Source organism: Juglans regia, chromosome 11 (genome assembly GCF_001411555.2).
Source record: "Juglans regia cultivar Chandler chromosome 11, Walnut 2.0, whole genome shotgun sequence".
Taxonomy (NCBI): domain Eukaryota; kingdom Viridiplantae; phylum Streptophyta; class Magnoliopsida; order Fagales; family Juglandaceae; genus Juglans; species Juglans regia.
In genome coordinates, this window is record NC_049911.1 from 35180618 (window position 1) to 35197423 (window position 16806).

Genomic DNA, 16806 nt, shown 5'->3' on the forward strand with positions numbered 1-16806 from the left:
AATATTAGTAATACACTAATACTATTAGTATATAATAATACTATTGGTATAGTACTATTACTATATGTTATGATAATATGGTAATTAATATACTAATATATATTAGTCTTACTAATATATTTATAAAAATGAATATTTTGAAAATTTATTAAGTCATAAAATGCAATTAACAGATATTTTATATTTAAAAAATATAATCAAATAAATGTTCTGTTTAATATTAAAATTTTATGTTATAAATTATAATATATAATTATTTCATATATAATTATTATGTATAAAATTTATATATAATATAAAAACTATTATATATAATGTGAACCGATCCAATCCGATGTTAGAAAAAATAAAACCAAGACTAGACCCGTTATGATTTTTAAAATAGAAGAATGGATCCTAAACCGAACGGATCCAAAATTAGAGCAAACAAACCGATCCACATGGATTTTCCAGTTCTCCAGTTTATTTTCACAGCCTTGTGAGATTAATGCAAAGAAGGAAACCATCCGAAACAGTTCTCCAGGAATTGTACTCTCTCTCTCTCTCTCTCGTTTAAGGTAACCTACCATCATCGTCAGACCAATTTTTTAATTATTATTTTAAAAAATGATCGTTGCAAAAATCCGATTGAAATTCTCCAATAAAAATGCAACATGTTTCTGAATGTACTGACCGATTACAAACACTTTAATTGTTACAAAAAGCTGCAAATAAAGAAAGGCAATATGTAAATTCAGGGTGTCCACCACAGCTGCAATAGACTATTACGGAGCGATCCTAAGTGGGTCACGAGGGAAAAGAGAAGTTTTCCGGATGTTATTCAAACCACAGAAAAGCATCACCACGCGTTCCAACCCTACTCCAAACCCACCATGTGGAGGTGCGCCATATCTGTAAAGACCAACATTATGATATTTCAGTCAGTCCGAACACTTTGTTTCCAAAATATTAAGCAGAATATTCCCACAAACACCTTGGGGGAAAAAAAGCTTCTGAATTAACAAACTCGAGAAGCAAATTAAGTGCACGGCCCTATTACAGGTCAAAATATTTTATCTGGTTTTGCCCCTTTCATATGCACACAGGGCAGAAGAATTCTGGGAGCTACACAGAATTCTGTATGGTTTTTATACGTATAAAGTAGCTGATTTTATTAGAATGGACACCAATGGAAAGTGACTGCGTTAACTAAACCTGCAATTATGGAAAACTAAAGATCAATGAGAAGCAGAATATTACCTAAAAGAATCAATATATGTTGATATTGTCTTAACATCAATTCCACATGCCTGTGCACGTTCCACTAAGAATTCAGGTACATGTACACGCTGAGCTCCCGAAATTATTTCCTCACCTAGGGGACAAGGAAAAAAAGTAAATTGATATAATGAAACAAAAGAAGAAACTTAATTGAGATGAGTAAATGACAGCAGTTGCTCATATAAAAAAAATGATAGCAGCTGCTACTTTGGCAATTGCGAATTTGGCTTTCCTACTCGTCTTGCTCTAATTTATCATGAAAGAATATGAATCCTTTTATAGAAAGAGGCCTAATTGTGGCAAAGCAAAATCCTAATTTGAGGCTCCACCATTGAAAATGCTCTCTTCAAGCTTCCTCCATAACATCTGATGTACAAAATTTCAAATTGAGGCATTCCACTTAACTATTTCTTCACCACATCCCAATTCACATTGTTTCACCCAAAAGTATACGACTTTATAACACAATTGGTATATGACTTTATAACACAATTTACTAAGAAGTGTTTTAGTTAAACTCATGATCCATTGAAAGGTTTTTTTGGAGTGTGCAGTGGGCTATGGTATGTCTTAGGTTCAGATCTGAACCAACTACTAGAAGGGTTATTCTAATTGCTGTTACACGCATCATTATGTCCTCATCTCTAAGATAAGAGCAAGGTGTGGTAAGAGTCTAAGCATGCCCAATGTTCAAAACTGCTGCTACCAAACTGGTGCGGTGAGATTGAAAGGTTACCAAACTGCTGCTACACACGTGCGCCCACACACACAGAGTATCCATGCTATACAAACAAATGATATGACATACCATCAATAGCACAAAATACTAAAAACAAACCAGCAAAAGTTTAAAATAGAAGTGCAACAATAGTTCTGATCTAATAGTCGATAATTTACCTCGAATGAAGACATCAAATGAGTTACTGTAAGTTGGATTATCAAAGCAAGGCATCGTATAGAAGGGCCTAACAGCCAAAGGGTAACGATGAAGGATGTAGAACTCAGTGCCATACCTATAATGATAAACAAAATCTGCTTGTAACTTACAGAGCTACATCATCAATAATAGAATTTCTTTAAGAAAGACAACAAAAGAACAACATAAACAGTAGGGGCAGGATGGAAATTCAAGAACGATTACTTCTCCAAAACAAGCTGTCCCAACTTTCTTTCTGCCTCAGTATTTAGGTCGCCAAGAGGATCAACTTCTACTCCAGCCTCCTGTGTAGACAAGACAAAGTTCGGCAATCAGCATTGCCTTTTTTGTTTATTAAAAAATCATACAAGCCCAGAACTTTCAACTAGAAGCAAGCCATGCACTAGAGTTATTAAGCATAAGCACCACAAGTTTCCAATTACTGGAAGCAGAAGATACTATAACTGTTTTTCTGTCACTCATTCCCACCTTTTGCTTTCATGTTTTGAAATTTCTAATTAAACAGGAAAATTTACGGCCAAAAATAAATCATAAGAAAGAACAGCATTTTAACCCATAAAGAGTCCTCCATGGCCCATTCTTCAAGTCCTAAGAGTTGAGGTGGGGAAAATATTAACCGCATCAGAGAACTACCACTCAAGAGCACAATGTGACTCCAAGGGCCAGATAGTTAACTCACCAGTTAAAAAGATGGTTTGATAAGACATACCATAAAGTTGACACTTCTTCTCGTATATTGTTTAAAAGAAGAACCATGGATATGGACTTAAAAGAGAATCTGCAAATCCTATTAATTTCTGCACCGAGAAGGTACCGTTAACATAATTGTTTGTGAAACTGCTAAACACCATGTTATTTGCTACTGTATATAGGAGGATAAACTTACGGAAAACACATGGAAATAAGGGTTTAACTCTATTCTAATGAGAGGATTCATGTCTAATTTATCGATCAAAATGTTCAAACATGTAAGTAACACAGTAGATCCAGTGGGGATTTCCCCCAACTGTTACAAACCCTGGACTCCTACACATCAACGAAACACCCAGACACATGCACATTAACCCCAATTCAATGATTTCATTATTGTTTAAAGTCACGGATGCCTTGATCATCTTATTAGTTTCTACATAGAGGTGACACAATGCTATAAAAAAACAATCATCACCTTAAGCATCTGGATGCCTTCTTCAAAAGTAAGCCGCAGAGTACTTCGCAGGTACTGCAATGTAAATGTTAACAACCAGATTCAAGATAGAGACAAGAGTTAAGACTTCAATAGCACACAAAATGTTAAAATCAGGGTATTCCAAGTATTCAAAACTAATAATGAATGACGACCTTCAAAGGCTCAAATGGATATTGTCTCCCCACTGCTTCAAGCTCCTTCGCGCAATTCTTGTTCAATGTGTCAAACATAGTAACAAATAAGTGGTCCACAATATCCATAACCTGCACAGCAAATTACAGGGAATCACTACACTTAGATGCTGATTAGAAACAAACTCAAAATTCGATTCTACCTCAAAATAGTGCTTCTTAATCTCCATTTCAACATCAAGACCTGTAAACTCGCATAGATGCCGATGAGTATATGAATCCTCCGCTCTGAAAACTGGACCAATCTCAAAAACACGTCCAAAATCACCACAAATTGCCATTTGCTTGTGAAGCTGAGGTGATTGAGCCAGGCATGCAGGTTGCCCTTTATAGTCCAATTTAAAGACAGAAGCACCACCTTCACTTGAGCCAGCAATTAATTTTGGAGTGTGGATTTCAACAAAGTCTTCAGATAATAAGAATTGTCTAAATACCTGCATGGTATTGTAACTAATTAAGCATTGTTCAGCTTAGGAGTATTCTCATAAAAATGAAAACCAGCGATCAAATTTGCCAAAACTTTAGGGAGAGAAAGGAGGGGGATGATAAGTAGGTCAAATATAGCAGAGTCTTCTAAAGCACACACGGAATTTGGACAGAATATATATACTCACCAAGCTCTTTTAAAAAACCAAAAGGCTTGGTTTGTTTCTGGAGGCATAAACTGAAGGTTTCAATACCCTTTCTTGGTACTTAATTTTCCCATACTAAATAAAGAAGAAAGTAACAAAAAGCATTACTACACAAAGGAGCATGGGTAGACATAGAGCTACAAAATAAGGTTTGCCCTTTTGAGTCCTGACACCCCAATAAGGTAATCATCAAAAACTTCCCCAATTCGAGTGATTTATAGCATCATCAATTACTACTTAATCTTTCAAAAAAATCATTTATTAACTAATCTTTCTTGAGAAAGTTACTATAAGTCAATAAAAAATATGAGACAAAATACAACTCACAATCTGCCATTAATTTATGTTGGGACTGGAGGGAATGTGAGACAAGAATAATCTTCTTTCATTCACAAACCAATTGATTCTCTCATGCCTTTCCTCCTTCCCTTATTTTCCAGCCAATGGCAACTTGTAATCACACACAGAGTAGGAAAAATTATCGGGGGAAACTAGAATTATGCATCAAGCAAGTTGTGGAAAACTTTGCCACAATAAATAGCATTGCCTATCATACTTAGCATGCCGCATAATGTTGTGACAAAAAATCCATCAAGTATGACTGGCTGATTTTTTTTTTTAAAGAACATGATCCAGAAAGGGCAGGAACTTGCATTTCCAACTTGACACTGAATGCGAAAAATTCCTTGATTGGCAGGTGTTCGCATGTCAAGAACTCTGTAGTTCAAACGAGTATCCTGGTTAACCCGAACGAGTTGTTCTCCAGCCTGCACCCATCATGTAATCAATTAACAAATTATACATAGAAGTACTTGTGTTGTGCCTTTTGCACTATTTCTCACTTTGTAAAAACTTATACATAGAAATGGCCAATAAGTTTTAATAGTCAAGGAAAATAGCTTTAAGCAAAGCTCAGTACAAAAAAATAGTTGAAATGCACAGGAGAGAGAGAGAGAGAGAGAGAGAGAGAGAGAGAGAGAGAGGGCGCATTATATGTGAGTGTACCTGCAAAGCCTTTTCAATTTCAGTTTCACTGCGAGCAGCATCTTCAATATTGATGGGTAAGGTTGGCATAGCCTTGTTAACACAAAATATTTTCCGCACTTGAACTTCAACCTTCAGGGATATATAAAACTCTTATCCATCAATATAATAAAAATATATATATATATATATATTAAAAATATTTGTGAAACCACCTCAGTCCTAACTACTTAAATGGAAAACTTCCTTCAATCTTTTTCACAGACGATCTGCATTCTACCTACTTCGACCAATTTATACATGATAAATGCAAACCAAGTTAAGGTCATTGATCGCCAACAGTTCAAGTTTGCTACTTTATCCACACATGGCCAACCGCAGCTTAAGAATCAAACATGAACCCATTTCTTCTGTGCTTCACATGATCAACTTCGTATATCTGAAAATTGAGTGAATAGATGTGCAAATTTTGTGCAAGTGTATGCTACCTATAAAAAAAATATGCATGCTATATTCCTCGTTCGTTTTGAATGAAAAACAGTATAACGCACTCTTCCAGGGGAATCGTATGAATCACAACATACCTCTGTGCATTCACAAGTATGAGAGCATTCATATATAAACCCGGAGCATCGATAGCTAACCTGCTGACTGGCGCCTTTAATGGGAACAGTGGGCACGGAGACTACCCCTTCGATGTCCACGATCGACTCGCGGCTCAGCCCGGCGGCGTACTTCACCATCTGGCGGCTCACGGAGTCAGGCTGCGCCGTAACGACGCACTGGACGGTGAACCCCTTCTCTCTGACGACCAGAAAGGCCATGTTCTTCCCGACGGCGCGGATCGCCTGCGCGCGCCCACGCACTAGGACGTACCGGTCCCTCAGCGCCTCGGTCAGCGTACCGACCTCTGTCCATTCCTGGACGTCGGCGGCAACCTTCGATTGGAGCTCCTGGAGCGGGACATCGCCGTAGTTGGAGGAGAGCGGGTCGTCCTCGACGGAGAGTGACTGCGCGGCGGATTCCAATGCGGCTTCCTGGCGGCGGCGGAGCTTCTCCTGTTTGGCGGCTTCCTTCTTGGCGGCTTTCTTGCTCTGAGATTTGGAAGATTCGTCTTCTTCTTGTTGTTGCTGGTTGTGAGGCGGCGGCGGCTGCTCTGGCACGGCGCCGGATGACGGAGATTGAGATTCGGCGGAGGACATGGTTGAACGAGTAGAAAGATTCCTAGGTCTCTCTGCTTGTGACGCTTTACAGAAGGAACTATGAAGAACGCGGTCAGGGTTTTGTAAATGAGTAATTCTACGTACAACTGTGAAGTGCGTAACTGCCGCGTAATCGCTTTGAAAAAGAGTGGGGTTCATTATTAAAAAATTAATTTTTTTCATGTGGATCCTATATTTTATTCATTTTTTTCAAAGCGATTACGCGACGGTTACGCAATTCACAATTGTAAGTATATTTTCTCTTTGTAAAGTGCAGCGTGAATGGTGGTAATTAGGAATGCTAGAGGCTATTATAATAGTGTATATTTTATATTTATTATATGATTATTTTTAATTAATTGTTTTTAATATTTATTTGAAAATATATATGATCTATATAATGTCATATTATGTATGTAAAATAGATGTTTTTAATAATGACTTATATCTATATTTATTCTTATAAAAAATATGCATGATTTTTTCGAAAAATAAATCTTCACAACTTCTTCACACTCTATATATTATATATTTTTTTAATTTTATCAAATATTTATTACATAAATAAAGAATAGAAAATTTGAAATAATTTAAAAAAAATAAATTCTAAAAAAATATTAAAAAAATATTAAAAATTTAAAAAAATATGAAATATAGAGTATAATAAAAGTTGTATAGCAAAACTCTTCTTAAAAATGCAATTTGCTCGTTACAGATTCCAGATCCTAATTCCAATTTTCGTCCTCTCAAAATTTCATCATTTCCTACAAAATCCCATGTTTTTGGTACAAGTATAACCCCATGTTTTTCGTGATAAAAAATTTTATACATCATATTATTATTTTATTAAATATAATATAGTATATTTATTATTATTAAATAATTATTTATTACATACTTTTTCGTGATAAATATATTATATATTATTTAATATGATCAAAATAAGATAAGACTAGTGTATAGTATTATTTTTTTGTGATTTATAATATTGTAAAAATTGAAATCATCATCACTTTGAAAATTAAAATAACGTTTTTAATGAAATAATATAATTATATTGGTTAAATATAAAATGAATTTTAATATCGGCAACAATATACCAAATGCGAGTCTGTTAACTACAACATTACAAAAATTGTATATCGACAAAATTGGATAATATAAAAAGAGTTGTGCTATACAGAAGCCCCACACCCTGCACACCCACTTAAAAATATGTGATTTTACTTTTTTATCCTCATATTTCATATTGAATTTGCAAAGTGTGGGGCTTATGTTTAGAATTTTTCATATAAAAAAGTATGTCGCGTTTACAAAGCTAAAAACCAATTAATACATAGATTTCAATGATAAAATGAGATTAAAGCTCCGTTTGGATAGTAAAATTAAATAAAATGATTTTAGATAAAAGTTAAAAGTTGAATAAAATATTGTTAAAATATTATTTTTTAATATTATTAATATTTTAATATTTTAAAAAGTTGAATTGTTTATTATATTTTGTATAAAAATTTAAAAATTTATAATGATAAAATAATATAAAATGAAACTGTTTCTGTATTCAAACGGGGCCTAAGTATTATTGTACAAAATGAAATACCTTTTTCTTAAAATTCATTTTGTCTTTTGTATTTTTGTACATATGAATATTATATGAAGAAATTCATTTTTCTTAATATTCATTGTTTTTAGTATGCCGGGCTTTGTCTTTCGTTTTTCGAGCTATGATGATAATTGAATTATAGTAACATCATTCTGAATAGATATCTGCGCCTTGCGCTATAACTTAAAAGTGGCTATGCAGGTACTGTTTATTACTGTTGATGTTGCGCTATAACTTAAAAGTGGCTATGCAGGTACTGTTCATTACTGTTGATATTACTGTTCATCAACAGTAATGAACAGTGTAGAGTTTTTTTTTTTTTTTTTTCTACAATTGTTTATATTACCTTTATTACCGTTCATCAACAATAATGAACAGTGTAAAGTTTTTTTTTTTTTTTTTCGCATGTTTTTTTCCGCAAATGTTTATATTATCTCTTTCTCTTTAAATAGACTTTTTTTTGTATTTATCTAAAGAGTAAAATAAATTATTACTTCTGTCAAATGCTTGCTTTATAGTCGAATTGTTATGTAATTGTTATTTATAATTCTTGAATTTTTAGTGATTATATTAGAATTTGTAAAAGCAAGTATATATAATTGAATTGATTGGATCAAATTTGTGTGATAAGTATTTTTTAGATTTTTATTTAAGTTATTTAGACTTTTATAGAGTAATACTAAAAGTGATATATCGTTTTTAATTTTCAGATTTAATCTAACGGTAGAAGTTTAAATATTGATTTAAACTAACATAAAATAGATAATTAAAATATAAATATTCTATCATACACTTAAAATTAACTTCAATTTATATATATATATATTTATTTGTCGATATCTTAAAAGAGGCTATCCTATTACTGTTAATCAACAGTAATGAATAGTAAATAAGCTGTGTGGTTTTTTTTTTCGCATATTCATATACTGTTCATTACTGTTATGAACAGTAAAGAGGTTTTTTTTTTTTTTTTCATGTTTGTTTTGTTTTTTTGTTTCTTTTTAGGTTCGTCTGTGTGAATGTCAATGTGCGACGTAATACCACAATTATGCGTGGGGAATGAAAGAGAGAGAGAAATGAAAGGTGGGGAAAAATATTGATTTATAGGTTTTAAATTACAACTCTTCATCTTTAATTTTCAGATTTAATCTAAAGATAGAAGTTTAAATATTGATTTAAACTAACATAAAATAGATAATTAAAATACTAATTTTTTATCATTAAATAAATAATAAAATTTTACTGTACATTTTTAAGAAAAAAATTATCTAATTAATTTGAATTTTTAATATAATTTAAATTTCATAATAAATGATGAACATAAATAAATAATAATTTTATTTGTATACATTAAAATATTTTAATATTCAAAGTTATATATATTTTTTTTTTTTAATTTGATAGATGTGGCAAACGTGCTTTGCACGTTTATCACCACTAGTATATATATATATATATATATATATATATATATATATGAAGATAAAATTTACTAAAAAACAAACGTTTTTCTTCAAAATTGATTGTTTAGGCACATAAAATAGATATTTTTAATAAAATTAATATATTAGTTTACCATTAATTAGTTTTTTTTTATCTAACATCTAAAAGTTTGTCTCTATTGATTTGAACACCTTAATTCAATCCCATTGATATAGTAATAATGAGGGTCTCTTATAATATGTGCCTTTGACAAGCTTCGAGGAGGCATTTGAGTTTAATAAATTGGACAGGATGATTTTCTATTTTTTGAAAATTTGACAGGAGGAAGCCTTTAAAATGCAACTTGTAAAACCACTGTGCTGAGAAAACAAAATTTGCAAAAACCGCTGCGAGTGCGACAGGCTGGATTTGAGGGATAAAGCTTCGAGTACTGTATTCTTGCATCTTTACCGAATACCGATGAAGAAAAAAATACTATATCCTTATTAAAAATAACATTTACAGTCAATACACAAATATTGTATAATTTTTTTTAAAAAAATAAATATAAAATTTGTATTAAAAATATAATTTTTTAATAATAAATTTTACTTTTGAACAATATTTGTATATTCTATAATTGTACGTAACATTAGTCTATTCTTATATCTAAGAATTTAATAAAAATTTTATGTATAATTATTTTTACGTATTTTTTGTATAATTTCTTGATATGATTGATTAAAATAATTATTTTATATTAAAAAATTTTGAAACAACCAATTAAATCAGTAAAGAGCATTAAAAATACGTACTACGGAATATATCACAACTCAAAGATAGAATTAACCAAAAACATACTTCGGGTCACAAAAATCTTTGCGTCTGAAGTTGGAAAACGACTAACGAGCATATATGCGAATTAAATATAAAAAGAGATTATGATACTTCTAAAGACCTATTAATTTTCCACTGATCGGTATTAGATTCCAGTCTTGCTTTGTCTGGCCAAAAGAGAGACACAGAGAGAACCCTCCTCTTATTTGCCATCACTCCCTCCCTCACGTCCTTGTGAAGATGTTGACGGCAAAATCCCTAATAAACCACTGCTCATCTTCCTCGTTCTCCTCAAAACCGCGAATAGCAACACCAAAACCCAAAAACCCTATCTTGGCCTTCCCATTTCTCCACTCTCAATCTCCCAAAGCACGCTCTTTCTCAATCACAAACTCGGCCGAAGAGCACCGCCATGCTGAGTCGGTCACCCCAGGTCAGTTCCGAGTCGACATTCTGTCGGAAGCCCTACCCTTCATCCAGAAATTCCGGGGCAAGACCATCGTGGTCAAATACGGGGGCGCAGCCATGAAGTCCCAGGCCCTACAGGCCTCCGTCGTCAACGACCTCGTCCTCCTCGCCTGCGTGGGCCTCCGCCCAGTCCTGGTCCACGGCGGTGGCCCCGAGATCAACCTCTGGCTCAAGCGCCTCAACATCGAGGCCGTCTTCCGCGACGGTCTTCGGGTTACGGACTCCGAAACCATGGAGATCGTCTCCATGGTGTTGGTCGGGAAAGTCAACAAACATTTGGTGTCCCTGATCAACAGGGCCGGCGCCACCGCGGTCGGTCTCTCAGGCATGGATGGCCAACTCCTGACTGCCCGGCCCAGCCCGAACTCCGCCCAATTGGGATTCGTCGGCGAGGTGGCCCGCGTGGATCCCAACGTCCTGCGGCCACTAGTCGACAGTGGCCACATCCCAGTGGTGACTTCGGTGGCGGCGGACGAGTCGGGACAACCGTACAACATAAACGCGGACACGGTGGCTGGAGAATTGGCCGCGGCATTGGGGGCCGAGAAGTTGATCCTTCTGACCGACGTGCCGGGGATTTTGAGGGACCGCGAGGATCCGACCAGCTTGGTGAAAGTAATAAATATTAGCCGGGTGAAGGAGATGATTGAGGAGGGGAAGGTCGGTGGTGGGATGATTCCCAAGGTGAATTGCTGCGTTCGATCGCTCGCCCAAGGTGTGAGGACTGCGAGTATCATCGACGGGAGGGTGCCGCACTCGTTGCTCTTGGAGATTATGACAGATAAAGGGGCCGGAACTATGATCACTGGGTAATAAAAATGCGACTCGGTTTTAATGTTCTTTCTTTTGGTCTTTGATGCATGCATGAGGAATTGGAAATCGAAATGGAAATCTCAATTACTTGCGGATTTGGGTTATGTTATGTGGCTTGTAATGCTTCGAAAATCTCTATGATGGTGTTCTGTGACTATGTTTGTGGCAAACTGAACAATTTGCTGATGAGAAATTGAGGCAACTAATAATCATATCCTTATTTTTTGAAGTTGGAGGGAAGTACGAGTAATATATATGCGGTTAATCTCAGGTCACAGCATTCATCGTTCTCATCCTCATCGTCAATACCTCACGTCTCGAATCACATCACACTTTCAGTGCAACTAACCCTGAGTCACCTCCTCGTTTAGCAGAACTTCCTTTTCGGTCGGTGTCCTTCTCTTGGCCTCTATATTAGACTTTAGAGGCAGTGTCATTCCTTCTTCCCCCGTTCACCACCTTCCTTTCGTGACTTCTCTCTGTAGTAGTTTCACCCTTTCTGAATTATAAATTGAAGTCACGATCAACAATGATAACTTCCTCACATATAGTGGGATTTTCAGGCGAATGTAGAGCGATAAAGAGTAAACAGGTCTAAAAATACTTGAAAACTGAAACTTAAGAGCATAAGCATCTCGCTACTGTTATGTTACTTTCCTAGTACATTCAAAACTTACCAAGAGGAAGTCCCATTTCCTTCTCCTCCTATCTCAACTTTGCGATAGCAATACATTTGATTTGCTGGTTTTAAAGCGCTGGCATCATTCATATAACGAGGAAGTATCACAAAAAAGTGGGGAATCTTCCCTTTTGAGAGTGTATCACATAAACATTGTCATCTTAAAAATGAGCAGTTCATGGTTAAATACCCCTTAGCTGCCATTAGTTGAATATTCCCTTCAGCTACCTGCAGTAAAAGGGGAGAAAAGTCCCTTTTTTTAAGTCCTAATTGTTAGCTCATCCTGTTTAATTTATGAAGGGGATAAAATAATATCGAGTACAGGGAAGACTGCTTGCCTTGACAACTAACCCATAAGTCCATGACCACCACATAGCAAGTTTCTTACAAAGTGCAGTCAACCGTGCATCAGAATCATTCGATGACTTGCAGGCTGTGTTCCCTGAAAATAATTCAGGCCTTCTACGTCAGATTAAAGGGATGTAACAATCTATAGAAGAACGCTTGAACGACAAAATCGATGAGTTTGTAAGTTTGCAATAGAACGTTAGAACTTGAAAGCAAAACCGAAAGTGTTTTGGATTTTAGTACGTTTTGGAATTAATTCACTTCTTCTGATTGTTTGTGTACGTAGAAGTATGATCTCAGTTTCTAGATCCATACTTAAAATCTTTGAGTAACTTCAATCATTCATTATGACTTTCTCTACAGCAGTTAAAAAACACAACAATGAGAATCAACAGATATGATGACCAAATATGCAGGAAATTTATCTGACGGCGTCGCCGGATTCAATTCAGCTACCATAGCTGACAGAAGTTTTGCGTCGTCCCGTAGCATCAGAAGGCACGGCTTGAAATCGCTAAAGCAAAATTGCATTTGGGACCATGTTGTCAACTGAATCTTGGGACAGATTCTGAAGAAACCCATGTGAAATCACGGTTTTAGTGAGAAATATAATTTAGAATCTAATAAGTACACATAATAATATAATGGGAAATTTGATTCAAAAAATGGAATGCAGTGCACGGTACGCTACCAGACACAATGAACAATAGTATAATGCACAAGCTCCGATTGGAAAAAATACTCGTCCGGAACCACCACCGGCTCCTCCGCGCTTCCTTCTTTCGCCATTGGCAGAATTTCTTGCTCAGCAGCCTCTCTCGTCGTCTAAGCACGGGTCCGGCGACTGCTGCTTATAGATTCAACGATGTAGAGCTTTTAGAAATAGAAACAAAGAGGACGATAGTTGTTCTCAACCAGATGGATGGAGATTGGAAGTTGAAGGAGACTATGCTCTGCAAGTTTTTGGGACTTTCCCGCCTGAATAAGATTTACCTCGGGTTGGAGATCGCGGTTAATGCTCGGACTCATCTGATCATTATTATCTTTATAAATTTTTATATAAAATATAATAAATAATTTATTTTTTTAAATAATAAATATTAAAAATATTAAAAAATTATATTTTAATAATATTTTATTTAACTTTTATCTCAACTCACTATCCAAATCTTACCTAAGACTTCATTTGGATGGCAATATATTTTAATCTCATTTCATTTTATTTTATCGTAATATTCAAATATTTTTAATTTTTAATTTTTAATTTTTTAATCTAATCATTACAATTTTTTTAAAATTTTAAGTAAAACATAACAAATAATTAACTTTTTAAAATCTTAAAATAAAAATTATATTAAAAAAATTATATTCTAACAATATTTTAACTTTATAATATTTTTATTCAACTTTTTTTACTATTTTTTAAAATTCTATAAAATATTTTAATTCAAACAATTTCAAAAAACAATTCCTTTACTATTTACATATCATCTAATTTTTTAGTTCCAATAATTTCTTTTTTCAAAAATCTGATGGGTATGTTTGGTTTAATGAGTTTTTTTTTTTAAAAATACGTGTCAAACATCTTTAAAATTAAAAGAAACAAAATTATTTTTAAGTTTTCAACTTCCGGATACCATAATTAATACAATTTTTACAAGTTTTAAAATAAAAATACTCATAGCAAATTATATTCAAATAATCCAAAAAACTTTTTAATTTTATTTATCTACTTTAACTAATTCTAATATAAAATTATTTTAGAAAAAAATTCGAAAATTTTCCCTCCTGGTCAAAAGTCAAAAGACAATCTAAAAAAATATGACAATTCTTAAAATATTTCATAACAAAAAACTTGTAATTTAAAAAGACAATCCACTAGTATTTATCAAAAAATCACATATATGTTTAGGCATCACAACTTTATTACGGCTAGTTACTCGTCGTCTTTGATACGAATAATACATTATTTTGAGGATAAGTAGACAGTGTCCATTTGATTTTGGGTCCGCCGTGATTAAATTATAACTCTTTAACAAAGCAAAGTCTATGAGCACTTGCAAGTATATAGGGGTGTTCATTAGATTCCGACTTGAGAACACAGGTATATCCATACTGAAACTTATATTTTAAATCCGGACTGGGTTGGTCCGGGTCAGGCCAAGGCGGGAACCCGGATTGATCCTATTTTTTAAATCCGAAAATTCGGGTTATACCCAATTTTTTTTTTTAAGTAAAAGCCTTTATTTTATTAAAAAAAGTTATAATAAATCAAGTTCATGAATCACATAATATTTGTGTTCTACAAATACTAAATGCATGTGAAACAACAAAAAAATAAAAATAAATATTCATCTATATATGCATTACAATGCAATCCACTATATATTATAATAATGGTATTTATAAATTACACTAATGGTATTTATAAATTACATTACCAAACACAAAATTACAATAAATGAGTTATAAAATCAGCAGCACAGTATTCTCATAAGTGATTTAATCTCACACCAAATAATAGTCCATTATCAATTCTTGCACCCAAAAAATCAAAAAGATCATTAACTAGTTTTGCATATTATATTCAAATATAATATTAAAAAAGAGTATAGGAAATGAGTATAAATTTTTATGGTTTTATGTATAAAGATTGCATCACCTCAAAATGGTTTTAAAATTAATGACGATACATCAAATTTATTATCAAGAAATGCACCCAAACAGTCATAACTAGTTAAAGGGCAGTCATAGAAAATATGCATATTAGATTCAATATCACCCAAAATAATCTATTGTATGCTTGCAAATGCAAGTGCTAGTGTTTGGCAATAATGTTTTATAAGTACAATTGATTGGGTGCAGCAATAATATTTGGCAAGAATCAAACATTTTATGTGAGTTGAACTCAAGAGTTTTCAATGAATAAAAGTATGTATCCAGATTTAAAAAATAAAAAACTTCAACTAATAAATGCATAATTCAAGCAAATGCATATAATAATAAAATTTATTTTTTATTTCAAGACAGAACTTTCCAAACTTTTAGTTTTTCTTCTTATATTTATTTAACTTTTCAATTTAGAAGGCAATTAATTATGATTATCCACCATTGCCACCTTCAATTGGGTTACTTTCTTCATCACTTGAAGTGTATATTGCTATTTAAATTAATCTATTTTGAATATACCATTGTATAAATTAATTGGCCGCAAATAATATCAAAGTTAATAAATTATTTATCAAACCCGTAAAATGGTTAAGATGTGTTGAGTACAAAATCCAATCCGAGGTAGCTGAAGGCCTGTGAGCACATGTCTAGGTGGACAAGAAGTTTGAGCACCACGTTTGAGAAAAGTAAGGTGGAGTATAATGAACGTGATAATTTCAAATATTTTATGAATTTTATTAAGATGTATTTGAATATAAATAAATTAATATATATATTTAAATGTATGAATTAAATTGAGATAGGTTTAAGGCCTGGTTTGGATAACAAAATCCTCCTAATTAATGGAATCTCGTTTCATTGCATATCGATATTCAAATACTATAAATATTTTTCAATTTTAAATTTTCAAATTTTTTCATTTAATAATTACTTAATCATTATAAATTTTCTAAACTTTTAAATAAAACACAAAACACAATTTAAAATTTTCAAATACTCAAAATAAAAATTATATTATAATAATTTTGTAACTTTTTAATATTTTTTTCTCGCTCATTTTCCAAAACCTCTTATAAAACATGTTAACTCAGACCATTTCATAACTATTCACAAATAATTTCAATATTATCTATTGATCATCTCATTTCATCTCACTATATAAACCAGACATACATTTTAATGGAAAGTTAAAAAAATAAGGAGTCTCATTGATAATTGATTTTAGATGAATTGATATCATTCTAACAACTAAACATAACTTTAAAAAATTAGATAGGCGAGACATGAAGACCTGAAAGGCAGGGAATCGCCCATCACCCAACGAGGAATGCTTGCGACTCAACGAAGGGAGGTAACCCGCAAAAGTAAGATAATGTTTGGATAGTGAGTTCAGATGAGATAAGTTAAGATGAAAGTTAAATAAAATATTATTTTTTAATATTATTATTATTTTAAAATTTTAAAAAATTAATTAATTAATTATATATTGTATGATAATTTGAAAAAATTGAAATGATTATATGAGATGAAACGAATTGAGATAAACTCTAAATCCAAATGGGATAAAGTGA

General features: G+C 33.0%; 2 protein-coding genes across 2 annotated transcripts; one reads left to right on the top strand and one right to left on the bottom strand.

The window, feature by feature from the left end:
• Window positions 1–577: 577 nt before the first annotated feature.
• Window positions 578–6466, bottom strand: LOC109009608 (aspartate--tRNA ligase 2, cytoplasmic). Its single transcript, XM_018990165.2, has 10 exons — window positions 5838–6466; window positions 5215–5325; window positions 4863–4976; window positions 3721–4011; window positions 3539–3649; window positions 3366–3419; window positions 2402–2481; window positions 2158–2273; window positions 1240–1354; window positions 578–891 (listed from the first exon to the last, which is right to left on the bottom strand). The coding sequence occupies exons 1-10, from the start codon at window positions 6393–6395 to the stop codon at window positions 765–767; spliced, it is 1677 nt and encodes a 558-aa protein (XP_018845710.1). The 5' UTR covers window positions 6396–6466; the 3' UTR covers window positions 578–764.
• A 3912-nt stretch (window positions 6467–10378) lies between these two features.
• LOC109009609 (acetylglutamate kinase) lies at window positions 10379–11767 on the top strand. Its single transcript, XM_018990166.2, has one exon. The coding sequence runs from the start codon at window positions 10498–10500 to the stop codon at window positions 11536–11538; it is 1041 nt and encodes a 346-aa protein (XP_018845711.2). The 5' UTR covers window positions 10379–10497; the 3' UTR covers window positions 11539–11767.
• The last annotated feature ends 5039 nt before the right edge of the window (window positions 11768–16806 follow it).